Source organism: Panthera tigris, chromosome D1, assembly GCF_018350195.1.
Source record: "Panthera tigris isolate Pti1 chromosome D1, P.tigris_Pti1_mat1.1, whole genome shotgun sequence".
Taxonomy (NCBI): Eukaryota; Metazoa; Chordata; class Mammalia; order Carnivora; family Felidae; genus Panthera; species Panthera tigris.
In genome coordinates this window covers 16,093,111-16,120,955 of record NC_056669.1, presented here as the reverse complement: position 1 = coordinate 16,120,955, position 27,845 = coordinate 16,093,111, and the positions used below count along the sequence as shown (strand labels likewise).

General features: G+C 49.3%; 3 protein-coding genes and 1 long non-coding RNA gene across 9 annotated transcripts in view; all 4 read right to left on the bottom strand.

The window, feature by feature from the left end:
• Positions 1-297: 297 nt before the first annotated feature.
• Positions 298-6,731, bottom strand: LOC122231447. Its single transcript, XR_006208698.1, has 3 exons — positions 6,704-6,731; positions 4,895-4,986; positions 298-502 (listed from the first exon to the last, which is right to left on the bottom strand). It is a non-coding gene; the product is annotated as an uncharacterized LOC122231447 (long non-coding RNA).
• A 1,996-nt stretch (positions 6,732-8,727) lies between these two features.
• TMEM25 (transmembrane protein 25) lies at positions 8,728-13,422 on the bottom strand. Of its 6 annotated transcripts, none has more exons than XM_007080382.3 (8): positions 12,708-13,156; positions 12,105-12,416; positions 11,382-11,672; positions 11,045-11,176; positions 10,686-10,716; positions 10,429-10,529; positions 10,208-10,294; positions 8,728-10,077 (listed from the first exon to the last, which is right to left on the bottom strand). In XM_007080382.3, the coding sequence occupies exons 1-8, from the start codon at positions 12,775-12,777 to the stop codon at positions 10,004-10,006; spliced, it is 1,098 nt and encodes a 365-aa protein (XP_007080444.1). In that variant the 5' UTR covers positions 12,778-13,156; the 3' UTR covers positions 8,728-10,003. The 6 variants fall into 6 exon arrangements, with proteins under 6 accessions (XP_007080444.1, XP_042815186.1, XP_042815188.1 ...); XM_042959252.1 differs by adding an exon at positions 13,319-13,422 and having other exon boundaries at positions 9,988-10,294; positions 12,708-12,879; XM_042959254.1 differs by adding an exon at positions 13,319-13,422 and having other exon boundaries at positions 9,988-10,294; positions 12,708-12,801.
• A 124-nt stretch (positions 13,423-13,546) lies between these two features.
• TTC36 (tetratricopeptide repeat domain 36) lies at positions 13,547-17,260 on the bottom strand. The gene is made up of 3 exons (XM_007080432.3): positions 16,987-17,260; positions 16,257-16,445; positions 13,547-13,836 (listed from the first exon to the last, which is right to left on the bottom strand). Exons 1-3 carry the CDS (start codon positions 17,216-17,218, stop codon positions 13,574-13,576), a joined length of 684 nt encoding a protein of 227 aa, XP_007080494.2. The 5' UTR covers positions 17,219-17,260; the 3' UTR covers positions 13,547-13,573.
• Positions 17,261-18,913: 1,653 nt separating this feature from the next.
• Positions 18,914-27,845, bottom strand: part of KMT2A (lysine methyltransferase 2A) — an 83,232-nt gene continuing 74,300 nt past the window's right edge. The window contains 5 exon segments of the mRNA XM_042959470.1: positions 18,914-22,905; positions 23,376-23,505; positions 23,933-24,016; positions 24,747-24,854; positions 25,015-25,189. Of these exon segments, the coding sequence (XP_042815404.1) occupies positions 22,630-22,905; positions 23,376-23,505; positions 23,933-24,016; positions 24,747-24,854; positions 25,015-25,189 (773 nt within the window). The 3' untranslated portion in view covers positions 18,914-22,629.

The window sequence follows — 27,845 nt, the reverse complement described above, 5'->3', positions numbered from 1 at the left end:
GTGAGCTCGTGACTCGAGCCGAAGTCAAACACTTAACTGACCGAGCCACCCAGGCGCCCCTGCTTGCAGGTCATTTTAAATAGCAAAATCACCAACAATAAGCAGAAAACATAGCAATACATAGAAAGTGCACAGAGCACTTGTTTCCAGTATGACGGCTGAAACCCGAAAGCAGAACGTCACCTTTCTCCGCCTCAGCATGGAAGGTAGGTGTCAGGTGACTTACATTTATCACTGCTCTGAGCATGTCTGCAAATAACCGTGAAAACACTACAAGTATTGATTGGGGATCGCAAACATATTTTAGTAAGCAAGTGGATTCACAAAGGCAGAATCTACAAATAACAGGGCTCGAGTGTACTTCCTGCCAAAGTCATTGTTCACGCATGGCCTTAGCTTACCTCGCCGCTCCAGCACAGCCCTCCCAGACATTGCTCAGGTGTGGGCTCCTCTCCTCCTCAACACCTGTTGTTACTCCCTTCTGGCTCCTTGCTCTGTGGACCTAGAAAAAAATCCGGTAACTTCTTTACCTCAGTTAACCTAGCTATGAAACAGTTATCATAGTGGCACCTGGGTGGCTCGGTCAGTTAAGCGTCCGACTCTTGATTTCAGCTCAGGTCATGATCTCGTGGTTCATGGGATCGAGCCCCGCATCAGTCTCTGCACTAACAGTGTGGAGCCTGCTGGGGATTCCCTCTCTCCTGCTCTCTGCCCCTTTCCCCCTCCCGCACGTGCTCTCTCTCTCAAAATAAACAAATAAACATTAAAAAAATAAGTAAAAGGAAACAGTTACAACAAACACTAATTAACTCTTAGGCTTTCCCTGTGGGTAAAACTATGTGAGAAGATGAAGTGCCACAAAATGTAAGATGTAGTAACTATGTTACTAAGTATAAATTTTCAACTAGGCCTCTTGAGACTGCGTTTGGCTGCTTTCTCCCTACCTCAAGATCCTCATTTTCCATAATCCCCCAAGGCAAAATACCAAACCAAACTCTGCTTGCTGTGCTCTACCCATATTCAGGAAGTCCCTCTTCTTCTTCTTCTTCTTTTGTTTTTTTTTTAATTTTTTAAATGTTTATTTATTTTTGAGAGACAGGGAGACACAGAATTCAAAGCAGACCCCAGGCTCTGAGCCATCAGCACAGAGCCTAATGCAGGACTCGAACCCATGAACCATGAGATCATGACCTGAGCCGAAGTGAGATGCTTAACTGACTGAGCCCTTTAATTTTTTTTTTTTAATTTTTTGATGTTTACTTTTGAGAGACAGAGACAGAGCGCAAGCAGGGGAGGGGCAGAGAGAGAGGGAGACACAGAATCCGAAGCAGGCTCCAGGCTCCGAGTTGTCAGCACAGAGCTGGATGTGGGGCTCGAACTCACAAGCTGTGAAATCATAACCTGAGCTGAAGGTGGACGCTCAACAGACTGAGCCCCCCAGGTGCCCCTGGAAGTCCCTCTTCTAACTAAACCTTTACACAGGCTATTTCCCCTGCTCGAAGTGTCCCTCACCTTCTCTGCTGACCCTAGGCTCTCAACACTTCGAAACAAACAAAATTGAACACAATATTTACATCTTCACTCTCTCCTTTCACCCTATACAATGATAGTATAAGAATAATAATTTTTAAAAAGACATAAACCAGCAAGGATAGATAATAGGAAAGAAAATGATGGGTGATTAGACAGCAACAGTTTTGGAATATGGGTAATGTATGGGGGTGTGAGGGGAGCCTGAAAGTTGCCTATAGAGACCGAGAAACTGATAAGCCATCTGACAGTGTAGAGCCCTGGAAAGGGTCAGGGGTTGAAATGCCAGATATTTCTGATGGCATGTGTACAGGGTGAGGCTGAAAACAGGAGAATTGGTTTAAGGTTTGTAGAAGGATTGGATCCCCAGAAATGTCCCCATCTGTGCTGCCCACCTCTTCATCCCAACAGAAGGCGGGGGCTCTGGACATGAGAGTACAAGCAATCTGAGCAGGACAGTAAGAGGGTGGCGGCGCCTGGGTGGCTCAGTCGGTTAAGCGTCCCACTTCAGCTCAGGTCATGATCTCGCAGTTCACAAGTTTGAGCCCCGCCATCAGTCTCTGTGCTGACAGCTGGAAGCCTGGAGCCTGCTTCGGATTCTGTGTCTCCCTCTCTCTCTGCCTCTCCCCAACTCATGCTCTGTCAAAAATAAATAAAACTTGAAAAAAATTTTTTAAATAAATAAAATAAAATAAATAAGTAAAAGAAGAGGGTAATACAGAAGAATGAGCCATGAGACCCTCAGCCCCCTTCCATGCTTATACCTCCAAAGCAGAATATTGCAAGAGTCCTCTCTTGGCAAGATGATCAGCCAAAGAGAAAAGACCTATAGATACTGTCAGGGAGTCTTGAAGCAAATAGCAAATATCTGTTTGCTCTCATTTCATGTGTGTGTGCACCTGTTTGCAACTCTCATGTTAAATATCCATGTACAGTCAGAGATTGCCAGACATTTGAAGAAAACCAGAAAAATAGAGACTAAAACTGGCAGAACAAAGGAAATCAGAGAAACAAAGCAGGTAAGCTAAGAAAATTAACAATAGTATTCATAGAGCAGTAGTTCTCAAACTTGGTTGCACATTAGAATCAACTGGAGATCTTTTATTATTTTTTTTTAAGTTTATTTATTTATTTTTGAGGGAGGGTGAGTTGGGGAGGGGCAGAGAGAGAGAATCCCAAGCTGGCTCTGCACCACCAGCCAGCGTGGAGTCCGCCGTAGGACTCTAACCCACGAACTGTGAGATCATGACCTGCGCCCAAATCAAGAGCCGGACGCTCAGCCGACTGAGCCGCCCAGGCATCCCCAACTGGAGATCTTTAAAAAAAATTTTTTTAATGTTTACTTTTTGAGAGAGAGAGACAGACAGACAGACAGACTGAGCAGGAGCAGGGGAGGGGCAGAGAAAGGGAGACACAGAATCTGAAGCAGGCTCCAGGCTCTGAGCTGTCAGCACAGAGCCCAATGCGGGGCTCAAACTCACGGACGGACCATGAGATCATGACCTTAGCCGAAACTGGACGCTTAACTGACTGAGCCACCCAGGCGCCCCTGGAGATCTTTTAAAGAAAAGTTGCCTCTCACAGACAACACACCAGACTAATTAAATCACAATCTCTGGAGGCAGGATGCAGGAATCCATATTTTTTCTAAGCTCCTCAGAGTATTTCAAGATGGAGACAAATTTGAGAATTGCTATTACAGAGAGATGAGCAGATTCTACATCTGTGAAGTCAGGAGACTTGACAAAAGGAACATGAAGCAAGAAGATAGAACCATTATAAACATTTATACACCTAATAACAGACCTCAGAACATATAAAGCACAAGTTGACAGAATTGAAGGGAGAAATAGTTGTACAATAAGAGCTGGAAACTTCAATACCTCACTATCAATAATGGATATAACAGTGAAACAGAAGATATATAAGGAAACAAAGGGCTTAACACAGTGAACTGACTAACTCTGTCAGACAAAGGCAGAACACCCTGTCCAGCAGCAAGAGCACACTTCTTAGGTGCACATGGGACAATTGCCAGGATAGGTGCTATGTTATGCCACAAATTAAGTCTCAATAGATTTCAAAAGGTAGATATCATACAAAGTATCCTCCCTGACCACGAGATGAAGTCACAAATCAATAACAGAAGCAAAACTGAAAAACCCATAATTTTGGGAAAATCAGAGAATATGCTCTGAACCAATGGGTCAAATAAGAAATCACGAGAGAAGGGCACCTGGGTAGCTCAATCGGTTAAGTGTCTGACTCTTGATTTTGGCTCAGGTCATGATCTCACAGATCAGGGGATCGAGGCCCGTGTTAGGCTCTGCACTCACAGCACAGAGCCTGCTTGGGATTCTCTCTCCTTCTGCTCCTCCACCATGCACACGTGTGCTCTCTCTCTCTCAAAATAAATAAATATTTTTAAAAAAGGGGGGGGGGCACCTGGGTGGCTCAGTTGGTCAAGTGTCCGACTTCAGCTCAGGCCATGATCTCGCGGTTTGTGAGGTCAAGCCCTGCGTCGGGCTCTGTGCTGACAGCTCAGAGCCTGGAGCCTGCTTCAGGTTCTGTGTCTCTCCCTCTCTCCACCGCTCCCATGCTCGTGCTCTGTTTCTCTGTCTCTCAATAATAAATAAACGTTAAAAAAAATTAAAAAAAAAAAGAGGTCTTAAAAAAAAAAGAAATCAGAAAAAAATTAGAAATCTAATTTCTAGGGAAATTAGAAAATACCTAGAGACAAATGGAAATGAAAACAGAACATACCAAAATTTACAGGACGTGGCAAAAGCAGTGCTCAGAGGATATTTACATTTAAAAAAGGTCACACATTAACAATCTAACTTTACAACCTGAGAAACTAGAAAAAAATAGAACTAAACCCAAAGCTAGCAAAAAGAAGGAAATGATAAAGATTACAGCAGAATTAATAGAGAATAGAAAAACAAAAAGAAAACCAATAAAACCCAAAATTGGTTCCTCAAAAAGATTAACAAAATTAAAAAGCCTTGGGGTGCCTGGCTGGCTCCACCGGTTCAGCATCTGACTCTTGATCTCTGGGGTCACGAATTCAAGCCCCATGTTGGGGTAGAGTTTACTTAAAAAAAAAAAAAAAAAAAGCAGGGTGCCTGGGTGGCTCAGTCAGTTTAAGCGTCCAACTCTTGATGTCAGCTCAGGTCATGATCTCATGGTTCGTGGGTTTGAGCCCCACTCAGGCTTCACACGGACAGTGTGGAACCTGCTTGGGATTCTCGCTCTCTCAAAAGAAATAAACTTAAAAAAAGTACCTAGGATCAGATCATGTAGGGCCTTCTAGGCAATAAAAGGGTTGAACAGATTAAATTACCGGTAATAATTCTTCACTCACCTATAGCATGCAGCCCCCTCTTACCATGGCTTCATGATAAGCACAGGATGGTTCCTTATCTTTTGATTTGGAGTTGGACCATATGACTTGCTCTGGGAGGTGAAAACCAACAACAACAAATTGGTTAACCTAATGAGGTGAACACATTTCTAGAAACATAAAACCTACCAAGACTGACAAAGTAGAAAGTCTGAGAGACCTGTAGCTAGGAAGGAGATTGAATCAGTAATCAAAATTTTAAAATCAAAGGAGAACAGATTGCTGGTTCCAAGAAGCAATGGGGGATGAGAGAAATGAGTGAACTTCTGTTTTTGAGTTTAAATAAATGGAATAAAATTTTCTAAAAAGTAAAATACACATCACATGAAACTTGTCATTGTAACCAGTTTTAAGTATACAACTCAGTGGCATTTAAGTACATTCACAGTGTTGTACCACCATCACCCCCATCTAGCTTTAGAACTTTTCCATCATCTCAAATTGAAACTTAGTTCCCATTAAACAGTAACTGCCACCTCCCCTTCCCCACAGCCCCTGGTACCTTCTCTATTTCTGGTTTCTATGGATTTGCCTATGTTAGGTACCACTTAAGTGGAATCATACAAAATGTGTCTTATTGCATCTGGTTCATTTCACTTAGCATAATGTTTTCAAGGTTCATCCACCTTGTAGCATGTATCAAAATTCCCTTCCTTTTTAAAAGGCTGAATAATATTCCATTGGGTATAGGTCACATTTTCTTTACCCATTCATCTGCTAAGGGACATTTGAGGTGTTCCCAATATCGGCGATTGCAAACGATGCTGTTAAAACTGGTATGTAAATGTTTGAGTCCCTGCTTTCATTTCTTTTGGGAATAAACCCAGAAATGGGATTGCTGGTTTAACTTTTTGAGGAACTGCCATACTGTCTTCCACGGTGGCTGCACCATTTTACCCACCCACCAGCAATGCACAAAGTTGAGCATTAATTTTTACAAGTCCTCATCAAACAGCTATTGTGTCGGGAGGAATTCAGTAAAACAAAGTCCAGGTGAGAGAATGCAACCTGAGCTATGCCTCCCCAAATGTTGGACTGCTGTACATTCAAGGTCAAGGTAACAAACAACATGCCTATTGTTGGAGGGTAAAGATCAAAGATTAGGTAGGGGTGCCTGGGTGGCTCAGTTGGTTGAGTGACCGACGTCGGCTCAGGTCATGATCTCACGGTTTGTGAGTTCGAGCCCCGCATCGGGCTCTGTGCTGATGGCTCAGAGCCTGGAGCCTGTTTCAGATTCAGTGTCTCCGTCTCTCTCTGCCCTAACCCACTCATGCTCTCTATCTCAGAAATAAATAAACATCAAAAAAAAATTAAAAAAAAAAAACCAGATCAAAGATTAGGTGACTGAGCTATATTAAAAACTTCCCAGGAAAGAGACAACTGTCATGTCAGGGACATATGTGGTGCTTGAAAACTTCATGATCCTTAGGTAAAAAAAGATCTGAGAAATATCAGAGAAGGAACTAGATCAGGAATCCCCTCCCAATATTTTATTATAAAAAATTATAAAAGAATTTTGGAAGAATTATATGTATATATCTACTACCCAAATCCTACAACTAACCTTTGGCTAAATTTGTTTTCTCAGATACCCATCCCTCTATCCATTCATCAGTCCATCTTGTTTCTTGATACATCTCAAAGGAAGTTACAGATATCAATACACTTCATCCTAAACACTTTATCATGCATATAATTAACTGGAGTTCAATATTTACTTATGGTTGTCAGGTGAAATTTATATATAGTGAAATGTACAAATCAAATTACCATTTGATGATCTTTAAAACTACAGCTTGGGGCGCCTGGGTGGCTTGGTCGGTTAAGCGTCCGACTTTGGCTCAGGTCATGATCTCAAGGTCCGTGAGTTCGAGCCCCGCGTCGGGCTCTGTGCTGACAGCTCAGAGCCTGGAGCCTGTTTCAGATTCTGTGTCTCCCTCTCTCTCTGCCACTCCCCTGTTCATGCTCTGTCTCTCTCTGTCTCAAAAATAAATAAACATTAAAAAAAAAAATTTTTTAACTACAGCTTTAGGGGCACCTGGGTGGCTCAGTCAGTTGGGTGTCCAACCTCAGCTCAGGTCATGATCTCACGGTTTGTCGGTTCGAGCCCCACGTTGGGCTCTGTGCTGACAGGTCAGAGTCTGAAGCCTGCTTCAGATTCTGTCTCCTTCTCTCTCTGCCCCTCCCCCACTTGTGCTCTGTATCTGTCAAAAATAAATAAATGTAAAAAAAATTTTTTTTTAATAAATAAAACTATAGCTTTATTGGGGTGCCTGGATGGCTCAGTCCATGGAGCATTCAACTCTTGATTTCAGGGTCGTGAGTTCGAGCCCCACATTGGGGGTAGAGTTTACTTAGAAAAAAAAAAAATACAGCTTTATTGAGATATAATCTGCATTCCATAAAGTTCACCCCTGTAAAGCATATAGTTCAGTGTTGGCCTATTCACAAAGTTGTGCATCAGTCACCACTAATTCCAGGACATTTTCATCACCCCAAAAAGAAACCCCTATTCATCAACAACTATTCCCCATCCTTCCCTCCCTCCAGTCTCTGGCAACCACTAGCCTGTTCCGTCTCTGCCCATCCTGGGCATTTCATATGAAAGGAGTCACACGTGGCCTTTGGGCTTAGCTTCTTTGTTCAGCATGTTTGCAAGGTTCACCCAAGTTGTCATCTGATGGGCTTTGACTTACATAACGAGCAGGCTTTTTCATCTGCATTTTCTCAGAAAAGAGTCTCATCAAATTCTCCAAGGGGTCTGGGACTCAACGAAGGAACAAGGAATCTCGGACGCTAGGGATACGTCTAGAGAACTGGAACACTAGTTTCAAAGTCCACCGCATCACAAATACTTGCAAGGATGGATTTGCCACGAAGAACCCACTTTTCTGACGAGGTAAGACCATGAGGGCAACCGAGGGGATGCACAGGGCTTGTAGCCTTGCCAAAGAACCACCATGGAAAGGGCTCCGGGACCTCCCAAAGGAAACGGCAGAGGACAGTCAACAGAATTGATAGCAAGGCACCCTGGCCTTTAGAATTTCTAGGCCCAAGCAGCTTGCATACAAAACCAGCAGAGGCTGGGGACACCTGGGTGGCTCAGTTGGTTAAGCATCTGACTCTTGATTTCGGCTCAGGTCATGATCTCACTGTTCATGAGTTCGAGTCCTGCATCAGGCCTGCTTGGGATTCTCCCTCTCTCTCTCTCTCTCTCTCTCTCAAAAATTCCTCTGGGGAGGCTGGGGCAGCCTTAGTCCCTCCCATGAAGGAAAATACCCTACAGAACAAGAGAGAAGGGAGGGAGGTAGCCGGAAAATTCAGAGCTACGCAAGCCAAGCCCATCTTTGTTCAAGAAAATAGGATATAAATCTGCCCTCAAAAACTTCATCCCATTTCTAGTCTTTTTTTCTCCCTTACGATCCTCCAGAAACAAATTCGGGAAATCAAAGCCTAGTCTGAGCCTTCCGTACCTCTAGTCAGGACAAAAGGGCTAGCATGGCTTAGCCACACTCCTGAGAGATGGAGAGTCTGGCAAGCGAGACTCAGTGGCTGGAGAGCTGGGGTCCCTGCGCCAGGACTCCCGAAATAGAAAACACGAGCCTTGCCGCTGAGAACAGTGTAATTACAGAAGTAACGTTATTTTTAAAAATAAAAGATCTGAAGCAAACAACGTAGAGTGATAAAATTTAACAGAGTTGAATAGTGGATACACAGGTGTTTCCCCTACTTAATGTGTGATTTAAAGGTTTCGTTTTAACACCATCTACGAAGAAATGAACAGACATGTCACATTCGTTGAGTCAAGTTTATTAAATTTACCATGTGCTCAGCACTGTCCTAGGCAGGAACATGAGAAAAATTACAAAACAAGGTTTCAACAAGGGAAAAATATACTCTGCACTGTATTAATTTGCAATCATTTCCATGTTGCTTTCCAAAGAGTTCTTAGATTGTTCTGTGGTGTGTGGTCCCCTCTTTCTCCATGTTCCCCTAAAGCTTCTAGCTCTGTCAAACAATGTGCCACTATGACCATCCCCTGAAGAAGAGGATGGACAGGAAGAGCGGCTTCCTGCCGATGAGGCAGTTAGGGAATGGTCATGGGGTCCCATGGTGGGGAGACATGCCAAGAGGGAAACTGTCAACCCCGAGGGCTCAGGGCGCTCACAGTGATTCACACGAAGGCCAGACTTAGGGAAGCCAAGGAGAGGGCCCGGAGGCCCTCACTTACCCCCTCCCCAGGGGATGTGCTTAAAGTGCTAACATAGTAAGAAGATGATGCATAGCTACATGCGGTCTTGGGTGCCCCTAGACTTCCCATCTCCCTCTTCTCCTCCTGACTTGTGCTAATACCAGGCACTGGCACCACTGGGGGCCAGGTCAAGGAAGAAGTTTAGTGCCCAGTGAAGAAATGGGAGAAGGTCCAACGTATAACCTATGATGCCCAAGAGGAGGCACAGACAGAGAAGGGCAGAGAGGTATGCGGCAAAAGGGACTGGATTGTGCTTGGCCCTTCCCTTTGGGCCAGGGGTTGGTTCCTGTGCAAAGGGCAGTTTGGTTCCCGATAGCTCTCCGGGTCCTAAATTTTCCCTGAGGGAACAAAGCTGTATAGCAGGGGAAGGAAACTGAAGACATGCTGGGCCCTCCCTCTCCCCCACCCGGGCATGCCCCCATGCCAGCCGTACAAAGCGCTAAGGGTACTGGCGTGTGACACAGGGCAGGCCCAGACCACACTCGGCAGGCGCGTGCCACAGTCAGATGCTGGATGACCTGCCAACACACCTGGATAAGAGCTCCACCCGCCTGCGCACAAGCATCAGTGAAAGCCCCCAACCTGAGTTAGAACAAGGGGCTAAGGTCCAGCTGGTGGCTCTGCCAAGGAGATCTGTGCCCTGAGGGCCAGATCCCAGTGAAAGGTGTCACGTGGATGACAGAGGGCACCCTAGCCAGAAGGGCGAGCAAAAGTGGTAGTGGCACGACCTGGCCACAGAGCCAGGCAGAGGCTGCCTTGGAGGAGGAGGAGGGGGCCCAGGAGCCAAGAGGGCACCCCCGCCCCCAATTTCGCCCGGCTCAGAGCCAGATCTCATCACTGCTCACACTGGACACTCGATAGATATAGCCCAGCATTGGGAGCCGGATGAAACCTGCAAGGTCAAAGATGCCGTGAGTCTCAGTAAGCCTCACCGCCTGGAAGCTTGGAGACCCAGAGGCCTCTGGCATAAGCACAAGGGCTGGGGAGGAGAGGAGGGGGGCCGTGGGCCCATGCCCCTGTACCTCGGCTGGTAAGGAGGCCACCAGGCTCCGGGTCCAGCAGCTCCGGCCGGCTGCTGTTCTGAGCCATCTGCCGGTCTGCTGGTTTCTCTGTTGGGTGACAAACGGGGTGGTGCCCACGATGAGGAGTGTGCCTGACAAGGCCTAGCCCCTCCTAGTACCACGGTCTCTCTTTTCCTCAGAAGCACCTCTGAAGATAAAGCGGGGACAAACAAAGGGTGTACCTCTGGAATCCGGAGTGAGGTCGTTGAGCTGAAGGTTGGACGGGAGGGACATGTTCTCCCGTGGCAGGCGCACGTTGTTGAGTTTTAAGTTGTTGGAGTCACTACAGGGTGGACAGAGCCCGGGATATGCCCTAGCTCCAGCAGGCACAGATTCCTGCCTGGGGGCCCATTCCAGAACTAGGGAGAACCCCGGGTTTCCAACCGTCCCCGTGCCGCATCTCAGTTCAGCTCAGCCAGCCAGCCCCAGGAAGAGTTACCTAGAGATCAGAGATGGGCGCCGGGAGGGGCCTGGGGAGAAAGAAACCACACACTTTCTCAGGGTGCCTACTCACTCTGGGCTCTTCCCCGATGCCCTTTCAGACCCAGGACCCCCAGGACCCCCAGGCAAGGATCTCGCCAATGCCCAGCCTCTGGGACAGACTGGGTTCCCAGTGCTCAGCCCTGAGTTGCATCTGGTTTTACACATGGCCATGCCCAGGGAGACCCTTTCTGCCGCTCGTCAGAGAGGACTTGCTCTGCCTAGCCCCACATGCTGCCCTCGCTGCTCCTCCTTCTCCCTGCCCCTCAGCCATCCTCTCTCTGCCCAGCCCCCTCCCCCTCCTGGCTCTGGACCTACCTTTGGTCTTCTTCTCTTTCCTGCAGACCAGGCAGGCCACCAAGGTGCTGAACCCCACCAGCGTGCCCAGGGCAAGCCCTCCCGCCACAACGATGCCCAGCAGCGGCACTTCCACTCGGGTGGCCAGGAGCCCTGCAAGTTGTCCTCTGGTTAGGTTCTAAGTGGGCGGGGTCCCCAACTCTGAGACGCTACAGGTGCCACTCAGTGCTCCTTGCCCAAGGTGGGCGGCACAGCTCGTTCACGAGACTCACCCAAAGGGCAACTAGTCGTCCCATTTATGTACCGTGATCCTGCACCCACCTGAGGCTTTGCCGGGCCAGTCGCTGGCAGTGCTCACCCGGGGCCGGAAGCGAGGCGCTGGTGACACCCACGTCGTTGGCGGCCACCACGGACAGGTTGTGCGCCAGGCTGCGGAGCTGCAGCTGCACTGTGTGGTTAGTGAGCCAAGGGTAGCTCTGGGCATCCAGCACCAGGAAGTCGGAGGCGTTGACAGTCACCGGCCCATCCTGGTCGATCCAGGTCACGTTGGCAGGTGGGTTGGCACGCACCAGGGCAAAAAGGACAACCAGGAGGCCTGGGCCCTGAGCTTCCTGGTACTTGGCCCCAACCTGGGCAATCTCTGGTTTAACTGGTACAAAGCAGAAGCCAACATATTCTCACCACACCTCTCGTACTCCTTGCCCACTCTTCCCAAACCCAGGAGCGAGCCGGGGGCCTCGACCTCTCCTTTAAAAGGCTCTGGGAAACAGGATGGTTGGGTGTCCCTGAGAGGCAGCATGTCATAGTGACCAGCAGTAGAAACACAAGAACCAAGCTGCCTGCATTCGAATCCTGGCTCTGCTTATGAGCCGTAGGACTTAACCAATCTGTGGCTCAGTTTTCTCACTGGTGAAACGGGGATAACAGTAACAATCACCTCATAGGATTACCCTGAGGATGATGTGAGTTCATATCTGCAAAGTACGTGTGTGTTAAATGCTCTATCAGACCACCTGCCTGGTGGCTGTTGGGGGTCCCAGGGCAGAGAACCTCTCTCCTTGCCCATCTCAGAGGCACTCACATTGCACATTGAGGATGACCGAGGCATTGGCTGACCGGCCACTGCCCGGGTCCTGCAAGGAGCAGTTGAGCTCATGCTGGGCCCTCTGGGCAGTAACAGTGAAGGTGCTGGTGCCTCCAGAGAAGGCCTCTCCGCCCACGCTCAGCAGTCTTGAGGTGCTGGCCTCCTGCAGTTGTCCATCCAGGTACCAGGCCAGTCGGGGGGTCCCAGGCCCCCCTGCCACCCGGCAGGTGAAGGCGTGGCGTTCGTTTTCTCGAAGTGCCCGCTCGGCCCAGGTCTGACCATCAATCTGTGGTGCCAATTCCCCCCAACCTGGAACACAGCAGGGAGTTGTGGGGAGAGCTGGGAGAAGGTCGGTACTGGGGTACTGGCCTGTGACCAGCACGACATCCGCTTACAGAGGGGCAGAGGACCAGGGGCCAGTGCACTTGGTTAGGTTCGCTCACCAGGAATTGGCTGGACCCTGGGGAGGTGGGTGAGGGGAAGCCAGCTCTGGTCCCTGTGGCCTGAAGCGGGTTCCCAAACCCAAAGTGCAGACAAAGAGGGGAAAGAGGGGGGTTGCCCCCAGAAGTGCTCGGCCAAGGGGTAAACGGGGGTGTGTACCTGAGCTCAGAAGGGCTGGCAGGAGCAGCAGTGTATGCGGGAGGGCAGCTGGGCCTGGGGGCAGCGCCATGGTGGCTCAGGCCTGGGCCCCAGGCTGCCGAGAGAAGGGGGCGGGCCTCGACGTTAGCCAGGTGACCGCACGCAGGCTCGGTAATTCCTCCGGGAATTTACTCTCCAGAAACAAAAATAAACCGTGCACCAACACACAAATAGAGCCTGACCCGCAGCGGCGAAGACGAGGACGCGAACAGCCCAGCGCCAAGGCCGGAGCCGACCCAGTGGCTACCAACCCACCTTGCGGGCTCAGAACCCGGCGCCGCCCCCAAGGCACCATCAAGCGCCGGCTCGCGGACGCAGAAACCGCGCGCCACCGCGCAGCCCGCACTGGGCGGCTCGCGCGCACGCGCACAGGCGGACACGCGGCGCAGTGCCCCTCCCCCAAGGGGACCGTCCTCCGGACCCCTCTCTCCCACTCCCCTTTACCCTCCCTTCCGTGGCCCCACGCCCCCTTTACCACCCTCCGGGGACCAGGCGGAAGCGGGCCGGCACGGCGGAGGTCCGGGCGGCGGGGGTCGCACGACAGCTCCGCCCCGCCGCCCCAGGCGGCTCACCTGGCGCCCTCCCCACGCTCCTGCCGAGCGACTGCTCCTGTCTGCGGGGCGCTGCAGTCCGCGGCGGGGCCGGGCGGGGCCGGGCGGGGCCAATCAACGCCCGAGCACGCCCACCCGCCCCCTCCCCTTCCCGCCCCGCCCCGCCCAGCTCCCCGGACCCCGGCCGACCACGAAGTGCCCTGCCGCTGCGGGGCCGGCGGCTGGACGCAGACACGGACGCGAGTGGGAGAGAGCCGGCAGCTTTATTGGGTCGTCTCAGCGGCCGTTGCGGGGCGCGCGCAGCTGCCGCATCATGTCGGCCAGCATGCGGTTGCACAGCGCGGCGTAGGGGTTGAGCAGCACCAGCTGGCGCCGCGCGAACGGGCTGCCCAGCCGCGCCGCCCGCTCGAAGTCCCTGCGGGCGTCGTCGTCCCGGCCCTGCAGCCGCGCCAGGAGCCCGCGCTGCACGAAGCCCTGGCGGGCGGCGCGACCCCGGCCGCCGCTCAGCGCCACAGCGCGTTCCAGGTCCTCCAGGGCGCCTGCGGGACGGAAGGCGGTCAGAACCGAGGCCCCGGGGCAGGGCCACCCAACACCCGCCTGCCCTTGCTCCTCGTCACACGTGCACACTGGAGGAGTTGGCCACACTATGCTTTAAAACAACTTTTTCCTGGGGCACTTGGGTGCTTCAGCAGGTTAAGCAGCCGGTTTGGGCTCAGGTCATGATCTCATGGTTCATGAGTTCGAGCCCAAGTGGGCTCTGTGCTGTCAGCCCCGAGTGCTTGAGGTCCAACTCTCTCTGCCCCTCTCGCGCTCTGTCAAAAGTAAATACACAGGGGTGCCTGGGTGGCTCAGTCGGTTAAGCGGCCGACTTCGGCTCAGGTCATGATCTCGCTGTCCGTGAGTTCGAGCCCCGCGTCGGGCTCTGTGCTGACAGCTCAGAGCCTGGAGCCTGTTTCAGATTCTGTGTCTCCCTCTCTCTGACCCTCCCCGTTCATGCTCTGTCTCTCTCTGTCTCAAAAATAAATAAACGTTAAAAAAAAATAAAAAAAAAAAAGTAAATACACATTAAAAAACGTATGTTTAAAACGGCTTCTCCCTCACCTGTTCTCCCTGCTGACTGCCTTTCCTCATTCTTTGTCTCCATGATCTTCCTTATTTTCTATCTATTTTCATTAAAGGAGGTCTTGGAGTCAGGGCTGGCCCCGCACATTGTCGTGTCTATCCTTCTCATGAAATACTCGGATTGGGCATTAAACTCTGAATTCAAACTCAGGCAGCTGTTGGTATTTTAGGGCCCAGCTGCAGTTTTTCTGGGCTCTGCCCAGGTCACTCATGCTCTCTAGTCTAAAGAGCTGTCAGGGCGCGTGAGAAGCTCCAGCATCACCCTACAGAGAGGCTGATCTCTGTCCAGTCTCTGTGTGTTTTGATCCCAGAACCCAGCGAGGGCTAGGCTGCCCAGGCCACCCAGATGGTTAAGAAGCTCTCTGATCGGGGCGCCTGGGTGGCTCAGTCGGTTAAGCATCCGACTTCGGCTCAGGTCATGATCTCACGGTCCGTGGGTTCGAGCCCCGCGTCGGGCTCTGTGCTGACAGCTCGGAGCCTGGAGCCTGCTTCGGATTCTGTGTCCCCCTCTCTCTGTGCCCCGTCCCCGCTCATGCTCTGTCTCTCTCTCTCTCCCTCAAGAATAAATAAAACATTAAAAAAAATAAAAAAATAAAAAAAAAGAAGCTCTCTGATCACAGAAACTCTCTGATCATAGCGTTTCTGGGTTTCCCTTGGAGGAGCCGGTCTGGAGGAGTGGAAAGCCTTTTCCAGGCAGCATCACCTCTGTTCCTCTCTGGGCTTTTTATCTACAGACTGTCCTCAGCTGCTTTTACAGCCCCACTCAGCCCCCTCCTGCCAAAGCCAGGCAACCAAGCCTGGAGAAGGGGTCCTTGGTTCCCCCCACTGTTCCCAGAATGTTCAAAACCCTTCAGGCTGGCGTTCCTGGCTGCAGGAGCACCTCAACCACCGTGACAGTTTCCTGTGGTTTACACCTTCAGTCTGCCCTCCGGTCTCCAGCACGGCCTTCTCTGTCCCATTGTCCCCCTTCCAGTCAGAGTTGCCCAAGGGCAGCAGGTTCAATCCGGTCACTCCCCAGTTAAAATCCTTTTAATGATTCCCCATGTGTTCAAGACACAGTCCAACCTGCCTAACGTTGCCATCAGGCCCCTGTTTACTTCTCCAGGCTCTACTCCACCCTCCCACCACTCCCCATTCCAGCCAGCCTGGAGTTCTGAAGTTCTCTGTACTTTTCCATGCCTTCTGGGTCTCTACCTGCCTGTACCTTCTCCCACTTCCTCTCCTCCATCCAGCTGCAGCCTCTTCACCCTTTCAAACTCGCCCCTGGCGGCAGGGGGTGGGGGGTGAGGGGTGGGGGGCAGACCCTGTGCTGAACCTTCTCAGCTTGTCTCTTGGTTGTGGGTCTGTCCCACCCCTCGGACCGTGAGCTTCTTGAGAAGCAGTAGCACAGGGGCATTAAGAGCACAGACCTTGGAGCCCCACCACCTGCTTCAAACCCCAATTCTGCTACAGTCTTCTTCTTCTTCTTCTATAAAAGGGAGGTGCCAATAGCACACAGCTTTGGGGGTTGTTGTGAAGTTACACGGAAAGTGCCAGACACCCGGCACGGAGTAGGAGTAGTTCCTGTGGGTGGTCTATCTCTCCTCTTTGTCGTAGCCCACCGCTACAACAGTAGACTCTCATTAAATGTTTGTTACATAAACGAATGGAATGCGATCTCTTTGACCTTCCCAATAGCCCCCAAGAGACTAGCAGGGCCCATGAGATAGCTCTTATAGGTAAGAACATAGGTTCCAGAACAGTCCCAGCCTCCAGGCCCCAGTCCCACAACCACTCCATCTCTGGTCTGTGGACCCCAGGGTCCCTTCTGTGGAAGTTCCAGGGCATCTCCCCTCACCTGCCACGTCTCCTTGGAGTCGGCGGGCCTGGGCTCGGTTGTTGTAGGCGGAGGCCCGCTCAGGCAGCAGGCTGATGGCTTGGCCAAACCTCTCCAGGGCCGTGCCGAGGTCGCCAGCCTCCGCTGCCATCACCCCTTGCAGCTCCAGGGCCTTGGATTGCTCCAACTGTGCTCGAGGGAAAACTCCATCTGTGTCAGGAAGGGAACAGGGAAGGGACAGGTGTGCAGCTGGGAGCAAGAAGCAAAAGCCAGCTCGAGCTTTGGAAAGCCGGGACCTGAGCCGGAGGGGTTGGCTGGGACGTAGGATTGGCTCAGGGCTTGGCTGGGAACGGTGTGGAACCCTGAATGCCTGCTGAGGCTGTGCATGTCGAGGTCAGAAACGTTGAGCAGAGCCCCTCCCCACCCCTTCCATCCTGTGGGGAGTGAAATGCCCCTGTTATGACAAAGATGTGAAAGTTTAGCACCTCCCCGCGGCCCCAGTACAGTTGAGCTTGGATTATGGGGTGGACTAAGTGGTGAGGGAAGGTCAGAGGCGTGAGGGCTGAAGGACAAATCCTGGCTTTCTCCTTTTGGCGGAGAAACTCTTGCCGAGCCCCCAGCCTGTGCACCAACGATCAGTAGACCTCGGATTCCAACCTCAACCGTCATTCAAGGGTCACGGAACAAGGGGCCTTGTGAGACTACCGTCCTCTGCCACCAGAGGAACACTGCCGTCCAAAGTCGAACTCACCTTCGTCTCCTTCTTCCTTCTCCACTTCCTCTCCCACGTCCAACCCAACAAGGTCTCCGAATGGGGTGTCAGGGTTGAAGATGGCCTGCAGCACTGCCTGATCATTGGGAGTCCCCATGGTGCTGGTGCCCCACTCCCAACTCCAAGGTGACTCAGGATGGAGGCAAGGGGGAAGGGGGCTGAGCCTCACAGCCAGCTCATCTGGAGGGCAGAGGTTCTGTTTGAGGTCCATCCCCCATGAGGAGTGTCTTGCAATCCTTGGCTGTAACGTAAACCCAACCTCATTTGGCCCGGGGTTAGCAACTCTGGCTTGGCAAAATATTTAAAAATGTTTCTTAACTCCCTACCCCGGTCCTAGGGGGAACGAACAGAGTAAATAAATCCAATTTCTGCCTTAAGGTGGAGTGAGAGGGGGTGCTTCCTGAAATGCCTTCATTTTATTACATTCATAGATTGGGAGGAAGTCATTAGAAGCCCTCTTGATCGCCCCGTGGCTTTACAAAAAAAAAAAAAGAAAAGGGGCTATGCAGGAGATAAAGCTCTTCCTTTGTCCTCTTTATGCCCTCGTCATACCCAGGATTAATTAGGTCCCGGACACACACCGTTGATGAGGGAGGGAAGAAAACACCGTTCAGGGTCAGTGTGGAGTGGGGCCCGGTGCCCGGAGGAAGGCGAGGCAGAGAGATTCAAGGATTCCACCTTAAAAGAAAGGACTGTGGAAGGTACTTTGCAGTCAGGTCCCAGGCCACTAGCTGCTCCGGTTCCTCCACCCCACCCAAAGCCAAAAGAAAGTTTGATCGTGTGCAGCAATAAACTTGACATGTTTATTAATTAAACTATCACTTAAATAAAAAAAAGTGCATAGAAAATAAACATGTTTAAAAACTCCTTTTTTTTTTTTTTTACAACTATGTACACTTTTTACTTTTACATTCAGTCTTTCGTAGAGAGCTTTCAGCATTATTATTTTTTGAACTATTAAAGTATTTTCCTTCATCCCTGTCACAGGGAGTTAACACTGATGGACTTTAGACACATTTTTTCCTTTTTTTTTTTTTTTTTTTTCTCTTTTTCTCTAACCAGAAGCTTGGAAGAACACAAGGAAAAAAACCAAAAGATCTGTTATACATGATAAAGTTGTCAAGAAATGTCTTATTTCTAGAAAAGAAGCTTGTCATCTGTTGAGCTTTTGAAACAATTATTCAACTACCTGTATTTACTAAAGAGACTGTTAAAAGTTCAATAAAAGAAACACCACAAGTCTATTTTCTTGGTTGAAAGACAGAACTAGAGTACCTCGGAACAAGATACCAGGAAAGCACAGAACACAATTTTCCCCTAAATGCAGGTGGTAACCCCAACATTCATAACCAAAAATAGAGAAACGAGGAGTACAGGTACTGACTGGCAACATTCACGGGCAGAAAAACTCCAGGTGACATCATTTCTGCATTCCTCTCTGATCCTAGGAATGGGTCGTTCCCCGGTCCCTTTATGGTTTGGGTCTCCCCCCAGGTTCGGAGGATCAGAGGAGCGCCAGACCGACACTTTCCTGCCACTACTATAGCAACTGTAACACAATCCTTATCTATAGTGTTAAGAGAATTAAAAGCCATGGACTGAACTAGGCTTTGTTACATGGTGCAATACTATATTAGTTCCTATATATATCATATTTATATTTATTTGAAAACCAAAACAAAACAAGTTGCAAGTTTTCAGAGTGTGAGACTTGACTGGTATTCGTGATTCGGCACAAAACCATCTGCTCGATAACCTTGTATTGCTTTAAAATGAAGGAAATGCAACATAAAATTACACCCAGCCCTTTGCAATGACCCGCTTTTCCTTTAAAAAGAAAAAGAAAAAAAACAAAACAAAAAAAAAACCAAAACCAAGAAAAACCCAAACTCGATTTCTAGTTTAAAAAAAAAAAAAAAAAAAATCCCAAATCAAACTTAAAAGTTAACATCTGACAAGGTTTTGACCTTTAGTATTTTCAGATATTTGATTGAACGTCAGTCCTTTAGAAAGATACATTCATTAAAAGATTTTTTTTGTTTTTTGTTTTTTGTGGTTTTTTTGTGTGTTTTTTATTTTGTTTTTATGTTGTTGTTGTTGTTGTATTTTTTAAATCAAGGGAGCTGCATGGTGCTCACTGCATTGGCCGGGGAGGGGTGGGGGGGGGTGGGGGGGGGCCGGGAGGGGGTTGACAGAGGCAAGTGGGGTGGCGGACCGTATCCCGGCAAAGGAGTCTGGTTGAAATCTTCCATCTAGCTGCCAGGGCTTCCCCCTGAATTCTGGTGATTGGTCTAAAACCAGGAGGGCTGTGCTGGAGGTGGTGGACGGTAACAGAGGGAGCCAGGGGACCAAGTTCCGGCCATAGGGTCAGCGCCATGCAGCTGTTCTGGTCACACAGTTGTCACTGGCCACCAGGAAATGCAGCCACAACAGGTTCTAGCAGCAAAGCTGTAAGGGAGCTGGCTCTCTCACTGAGAACTGACCAGGCTTGCAGCTGTGTTACTCCTTAGGGATTCGGGATGCCCCTTGGGGGGTTCCTGGGAATGACTCACCACAGTTCCTCGGTCTGCACTTTTGTGCGGAGATTCCCTTGGTCACTTTCAAAACAAACTCGGGTGTTTTTGGAGACAGATAGGCCGTGTTTTGTTTTTGTTTTTTTTTGCCTTCTTTCCCTCTTGTAGGGAAACCTTAGCTTATTCCCCAAGTTGCTGGCAGGTATGCTGAATTTTGGCAATGGACTCGAGGCTGAGCTAGAAGAGGAATTACTCGTTTCTATGGTTGACGGGGAGTGAAAAGGCAAGGCAAACCATCTGCAGCTGGCAAGAGAAGGAAAGATGTGGTCCCTCCTCTGGCCTCAGGGTTTGGGATTGGTAGAAAGAGAACGAGGAGGGGGCTCACAGTACAGCATGGCCTAGCAGGGCAGTGACTAGGTCTATTTAGCTGAGTCTCCCCCAACCCCTGACTGGCCTTTGGGTCTTTCTCAAGGTGAATTCACGACCCATCAGTGCATTAATCGTTTCAGTAACAAATGCAGCTTAAGGTTTTTTTTTTTTTTTTTCTTAAAAAAAAAAAAAAGAAAAAAGAAAAAAAAGGAGTAAAAGGATTTACAAAAAAACCTCACACAGTGCAATAATAAAGGAAACCAGACACTAGTGGGACCCCTAGGGCCACCGTATCTTGTTCACGGGCAAAGGAGGAAGGGAGGCGAGGTCTGGGTAGAGTGTTTTTTCCCCAGTCCCCTGCTGGCACTTCTCCACGATGACAAGGAAGTCTCTGCCATCCTGGCCACAGTGCTGGGCTCCCTGCATGACAGCGAACACAGTGACAATGTTCCAGCAAAGCCACCAGACACAGTTCTTAAGGTCACGGAAGAACAGGAAGCCCAGGGTGGAAGGCACAGCAGAGCCATGAGTCCTGGGGCAGAGAGCGCAGGGCTGGGTCGTATTGCTTTGCTAGACTTCCATAGGAATGGGCTTCTCGTGGGAGAAAAGGGCGCCCTGCCCTCTACTGGACCGCACTGCTCTGAAACCCAGTGGCCGACAGAGGCAGAGAAAAATCTGCTTTATCGTGAGTGGTCAGACTGTGCTTCAGTTTCAACGGGCTGCCCCGAAAGAGGGCACAGGGGGATCCGTGGGTTCTTTGCAGGTATGAGGACCTGGCGGGCAGACGGAAAGGGAACGAGGTGACCGATGAGGCAGATGGTGATGGGAAATGTCAGGTTGCCATTCAACTTGGTTGCTATCTCTGAAGTAGGGAAAGATGAGGGAAATGTAGATCACACCTCTCGCCGCTCTGAGCTGGTCCCAGAAAGGAGAGAGCGAGTGCAGGAAAGAAGGGGGGCACTGCTGTGTCAGGATACTCCCACAGCCTTTTGAGGAGCTTCAACACGGGAAGGAGGGGAGTGGCCCAATGGAGTTGGGTGACCTTCCTTTTCCATTTATTGTCAAAGAGCAAACCCAGGACACGTTTATGTCAACAGGGCACAAACAAGCTACACATTAAACAACAAAAGTACACCTTCCAGGGGGAAGTTGGGCAGGAAAAACCAGACTTTGTGTGTACAGCTGAATATTTTCTCTAACTTCATCCTATGAAAATAAAAAATTATTAAAAACCGATCTTCTTTTAAATTAGGATAATACCGCGGTTTAAAAAATAGCCTTGTCGTAAGTGCTTCTCCCTATGAAGTGCTTCTCATAGAAAAATATACAAAATATATTTACATTTATAAAACCTTAAATAGTAAACTGTAAACAGAACAGAGTAAAATCCAATGACTTAATTTAACAGGTTCAGGACACCGTCTTGGGGAAAGGAAGAGAAGAAACATTTGATGCTGTTTTGACCACATCCTAAGGAGTAATCAGGGCAGTAGTGTCATTTAATTTACTTAATCTGTGGATTTTGCGCAGGTGGCAGAGGTCCCTCGATACAAGGTGGTCTAGTCCCCAAGTTTTGGGCCTTGAAATCTGATTAGTGTTCTGCCTTCAACTGGACACCGACCGTTTAAAAATGAAGTCTTCCTATGTCTCAACAAGGGGAAAATAAAGTCACCATGTCCTAGGAAGGGGGCCCAGGGGTTTGTCCTGGTTGTGATACTCTGGTTGTTGCATGATTCAGATCCTATGTAAATAATCTTTTTCCTCTTCTAAAAAATCATGCTACATATATTTCTTTAAAACTCTCAGCGGAGCCTTATGTAAACTCCGAATTCTGTCTGGTTCCGGCCAATGGCTCCTGTCCACTTCCCCACTGGGAGTGCTTACAGGCTCAGGGATCGGTTCGTAGGCACGTACTATGCCCAACAGGGGGTGTCCTCGAGCAGGGAGTCACTCCTCTCTACCACCCAGAAAGATCGGGAAAGCGGTGGGATGAGACAGGGGAAACGAAGAAAGTGGAGTGAGGAGAAGGAATGAGAGGGAAGCCACTCCCATCGTCAAGAAAGGTCATTGGCTGAGATAAGGCTCATGGGGGGAACGCTCCCACTTAAAGCCCACAGGCTCAATGTTTGGTGATTAATTGGCACAACCCCAAGACAGCCTTTTGACACCAAAGGTGCTAAGAATCCTGTCTCCCAACCAGAAGTGAACTCTCAAGCGGGAGGGTAGGAGGGAAAACCACCAGACCTTCTCTGTTTGTTCAACAGATGGCTACAGGCTGGGCCCGGCTGGCACACTATCAGGCATCCGACCGACTCTATTATTTGGGGCCCTGCCTGACCCCTCGCGTATAGTGCTTGGGAAAGGGCCGAGGCGGGGGTGGCAACTTCTCTCTGAGGAGACACTCAGGCCCAATCTCCCAACGTAACTAACCCTCTACAGGCTCCTTCCAGGCAAGTCTGCTCGCGACCCCACTTCCACTCTTTAACGGCATACAATCAGAAGGGGCCCCAGAAGAAAGCCGGTCACGGAGCTTTGCTTTGAGACCTCGTCTCTCTCTCCAGGACCGCGATCACATGTGTAATGCGAACGTGGGACGTAAGTAGGGGAGCCCGGCCATCACGGAGGCCCCTCAAACCGTGCCCACTCAATCCTGGAACTCCTAGCTGCTGGCAAAGGCCTTCAGCATCGCTTTGGATGGCCCCGGGTCCTCGTACTCCACCACCGGGGGAGAGGAGCAGCCTTAGTTTAGGAACTTCCGGCATTTCTTGGCACCACAGTTACAGGGTAGCTTGTTGCTGGCATCCTCGATGGGGAACTTATAGTCGTAAGTGAGTTCCTCCCCGCGGTAGATCTTGCGCATGGCAAAGATGACAATGTGCTTCTGCCCATCGATGTTGATGACCCGAGAGTAGCAGTTGGGCTCACAGGAGTGGTTGATGAAGCGTGCAGCGTTTCCATGCATGGTGGCGTCCACCACCTCGGAGTCATCAATTCGGAACATGTAGCAACCGATGCCCTACGCGTGAAGGAGAAAGGACACCTTGTTACTTAGCACAGCTCGGGCCGGGGACCACCTCCCAACCTTCTTCTGCTGTGGCCGACAGCCGCTGCTGAGAAAAGTTCCTTCTAGGAAAGCGCCTCCCATCTCTCCAGATCCTTCCGTAACAACCTCCGATACTCCAGCCGCCGCGCTAGAGGTTTCTTAATGTCTCCACGGGAAGGAGAGGCCTAAAACGTCGCGTCGCCATGTGCTTTCGGTCCACTCAGACAAACCTACAAAGATTTTCTTTGGGTACCAATCCTTAAGGCAGATTCTGAGCTTTTCCTGGGGCCCACCATAGATTTTAAAGGTGTAAAAAAAAAAAAAAAGATGTTCAAAGTAATAAAATATCCTATTTCTTTTGGGCTGTAGGGATCGTATTTGTAGTTGATGGCCCCTTTCCACATGCAACACCAGAAGTGGGCCGGTGAAAGCGGGCCACTCACCTTGCTGTCGTAATACTTCTCTCGCTTGTCAGTCTGGATGGAACGGATGACATTGCCAGCATACTCAATCACCATCTCACCCGCATCGATGTTTCTCTTACAGAAAAGACCCCGGCCGTGAATGGGAGACCTAGGGCATAAAGACGGAAAAGAGATCAGCCATGGGTTTTGCAAATCTGGTTAACTGTGTGAACACATGAATAAATGACTAAAGCCTCCTGGTCTGTTAGTTCCCCAGGAAGGACAGACACTTGAAGAGAAAAAAAGAATCTGGACCCACTTGATTTGAGGAGTACATTCACTGTTTTACCAAACGGCCAAGGAAAGATTTCTTCCACTCTGTAACATACTAGAAGTAGCAGTATTTTAATGCTCACTATGTCAAGTTCCTTGTTCAACGCAAGGAAGTACAGGATCCCAGAACATCAGGTTCCATCAACAAGAGCGAGAAAAACCCCACTTACTGAAGGAGGGGGGGGATCATTCCAGCATTTGGTTCCCTTTGACTTTGGAAAATAGTAAGTTTCATATAATTCTTTCTACAATTTTAGCCATACCTGTAGACACCGACCGCCTCCTTAGAAGTCTTCTTTAAATGCCGGAAACGCATGGGCATTGGCAGGTCCATACTTGTTGCCCTCCTAAAGAGACAGGCATATTACTAATGAGTTCTCTTCAGGAGATAATCAGTTTTGAGTCTTGGATCAAAGGTTCCTAGAGAATATGACTGCACTGTTCTCTTTGTTCAGTGCCAAGCACAATAAGTGTCTTATAAAATTAGGCCTATAATTGGGGCGCCTGGGTGGCTCAGTCGGTTAAGCGGCCAACTTCAGCTCAGGTCACGATCTCACGGTCCGTGAGTCTGAGCCCCGCGTCGGGCTCTGTGCTGACAGCTCAGAGCCTGGAGCCTGTTTCAGATTCTGTGTCTCCCTCTCTCTGACCCTCCCCCGTTCATGCTCTGTCTCTCTCTGTCTCAAAAATAAATAAACGTTAAAAAAAATATAAAAAAAAAAAAAAATTAGGCCTATAATATACATAGTACTTGACCATGGGGACTATGGTGGTACGTCCAAAGCTGACAGGGTGTATACACTTTGGTTAAAGAAAATGAAAAACAGCCTCTTAGCGTTGTCTGGATTTCTCCTCTCCAACACATTTCTCTCTGTGCCAGCCCGCTTACTGCTACCTTACGCTTGATCTCAGCCAAAGGGCCAGGAAGCAATGCTGCTACCTTGACACAAACTGTATTTCATAGTCTTCTTAGATGTTATCTGGGAAACTGTGACGCGAGCAAACCCGCACAGTGCCCTCAACAGCCGGAGTAGAGGGGAGCAAAGAGTGTTCCTAATGACCCTTCAACTCCAGACTTACCGAGCGGACTTCAGCTGTACCTCCTCCTCCTCCTCATCATTAGGGTTGTATTCGGGAGGCTGCCGATGTTTAGAAGCCAGGAAGTTAAACATGTCAAATGCTGACTTCCTGGAGCCAAAAGATGAAAACGTGTTGTAACAGAAAGGCTTTCACAGAAGCAGTGGACAGCTTTGACGCTGGAAATCTCAAAGGTCGCGTGGGAAAATAATGCCATCATATGTAAAAATATAGGGACCCGAACCTGCTTCCGCAAGAGAATGGAACTTGCCTCAGGTGAACTTCGGCCCTGGCCGAGCCATGAGGGTTCAGGGGGGGTTCGTTGGCCTCCTCCGGTTTGTGGAAACGGAATTTGTAATTCCTGCAGTGCTTGGCACCAGAGAGCTGCTCAATCAGGAACACGACCGCATCGTGTAGAATCCCCAGCATCCTCAAGCCGTTAACACCTGTCGGACAGAAGGCACCAGGGTAGTGAGGGCGCAGTCAACAGGAGACTGCCTGGTATTAAAGAAACGCTTGAGGGGCGCCTGGGTGGCTCAGTCGGTTGAGCGTCCGACTTTGGCTCAGGTCAGGATCTCACAGTTTGTGGGTTCCAGCCCCGCGTCGGGCTCTGTGCTGACAGCTCGGAGCCTGGAGCCTGCTTCGGATTCCGTGTCTCCCTCTCTCTCTGCCCCGCCCCTGCTTATGCTCTCTCTCTCTCAAAACTAAACAAACATTTAAAAAAATCAAAAGAGGGGCGCCTGGGTGGCTCGGTCGGTTGGGCGTCCGACTTCCGCTCAGGTCATGATCTCGTGGTCCGTGAGTTCGAGCCCCGCGTCGGGCTCTGTGCTGACAGCTCAGAGCCTGGAGCCTGTTTCGGATTCTGTGTCTCCCTCTCTCTCTGCCCCTCCCCTGTTCATGCTCTGTCTCAAAAATAAATAAACGTTAAAAAAAAAAAAATCAAAAGAAAAATGCTTGAGCTAGAGAAGAGCTCTGCCAGAGGCTGCTCGGGGGTGAACTGCATTAAAGACTAGCCAAGAATTAGCATTAACTAGCCATTAGGATGACACAGGCTCAGATCTACCAATATGGGAAATGTTCACGATTGATAAAATTACATTTACTAGTTTAAAAAATTTTTTTTTAACGTTTATTTATTTTTGAGACAGAGAGAGACAGAGCATGAATGGGGGGAGGGTCAGAGAGAGAGGGAGACAGAATCAGCAGGCTCCAGGCTCTGAGCTGTCAGCACAGAGCCCGACGTGGGGCTCGAACTCACGGACCGCAAGATCACGACCTGAGCCGAAGTCAGATGCTCAACCGACTGAGCCACCCAGGTGCCCCTACACTTACTAGTTTTTTAATGTTTATTTTTGACAGAGAGAGAGAGAGACAGAGAGAGAGAGAGAGAGAGAGAGAGAGAGAGAATGAGTAGGGGAGGGGCACAGAGAATCCAAAGCGTGCTCTGTACTGAGAGCAGAGACCCTGATGCAGGGCTTGAACTCAGACTGTGAGATCATGACCTGAGCTGGTCAGACGCTTAACCGACGGAGCCATCCAGGTGCCATTATAAAAATAACATTTATATAAGTTGTGGGCATAGATGGTGAAAGTCCTTCTGAACTGTCTCCTTGCATTAAAGGGATGGGGCAATTCCACTACTTTGACACTAGAAATAGCTAATGTTGGGGGCGCCTGGCTGGCCCAGGCAGTAGAGCATGTGACTCTTGATCTCGGGGTTGTTAAGTATCATAACCGGCTGAGCCACCCAGGAGCCCCAAAATAGCCAATATTCTTTACATTTTTATAAAGTCAACAATATTCTTTCGTTGCAATATTGTTTTTGGTATTATTAACAGATATCAAGACAAGGGTGTCTGTTGTGCTAGGATCACACGCACAATTCCAACAGTCACACCCTGTGTGCTATGAAGCATATTTAGAGATGCAACCTCAGTGTAATTTGGGGACTGACAGTCATGCCTGGGAGGCTATCTGGGTTTATATGTTGACAAGGATTACTTCTGGGGGATGGGACCCTGTCTACCTTTTACTTTGTTCTTGCGGTTGCTTTTTCATATTTTAAAATTCTTCTATGTCCCTGATAATTTTTTGAGAAGCGTGGAAAGTTACTATTAGTTGCCTGATTCTTATTTCACTTAAGAGAATTTCTAAGGGAGATCATTTGGTTTCGATGCAAGTAGAAGGTTCAGTCTTCAGCCACATTCTTTGGACACAACTGTGTTCCAGTTAGAATTCAACCTAAGTATACAACTCAAGCCTCCAATAGAAGAGCTTATAAGCCAATTAAGATAATGGCAAACATCTTTTTTTTCCCCACACAACACTGATTTTCCCCAAGAATTTTTTCCTAGGAGTTTTAGATTGTTGTGGATTCCTAGGCAGAAAAAGACACTGGAAAAACATACTTATTTCCATAGAAAGTTCATTTTTATACTTAGACTGAGTGTTCAACTCTACTTTCACTGGAGGGCTTAAAGCGAGATTAAATACTGTGTCAGTAATGGGGAGAACAAAGATGAATTTGAACAAAGAATGGCCCCCATTCTCAAGCTCTTGGCAGAGAGAGGCCAACAGGTACCCAAGTCACACGCTGTGAAAGTATCCAAATAAAGGTACAGTATAAAACCCTGCGGGAGCAATCTCTTCTGTTGTGGACGATTCATTCACTCGTGCAACAAATATTTCGTGAGCACCTACTATATCCCACATTTTCTTTCCATCGTTCTGCTGTGCCAGACACAGCCTGGGAATACAGAGGTGAACGAGACAGGCAAACACCTGTATTTATGGAGCTCTTATTTCATGGAAGAGACAGACAATAAACACATCAAAGGAATTCCCACTTTAGGGCTTTTCTCTGTGCTGTTTCTTCTGCATCGAGGGCTTTTACTCTACTTGTCGCATGACTCGCTCCTTCTTGTCATCACTCAGGCCTCAGCTTTATTTAATGTCATCTCTTCAAGAAACTCCTCTCCTGACCACTCTATCTAGAGGAGGCTCCCTGCCACCAGCTACCCACCCTGTGCCCTTGATTTCATTCTTCAGAGTACTTATCTCTGCCACTAGATATAAAGTCGTGAGGCAAGGACCCCGTTGTGA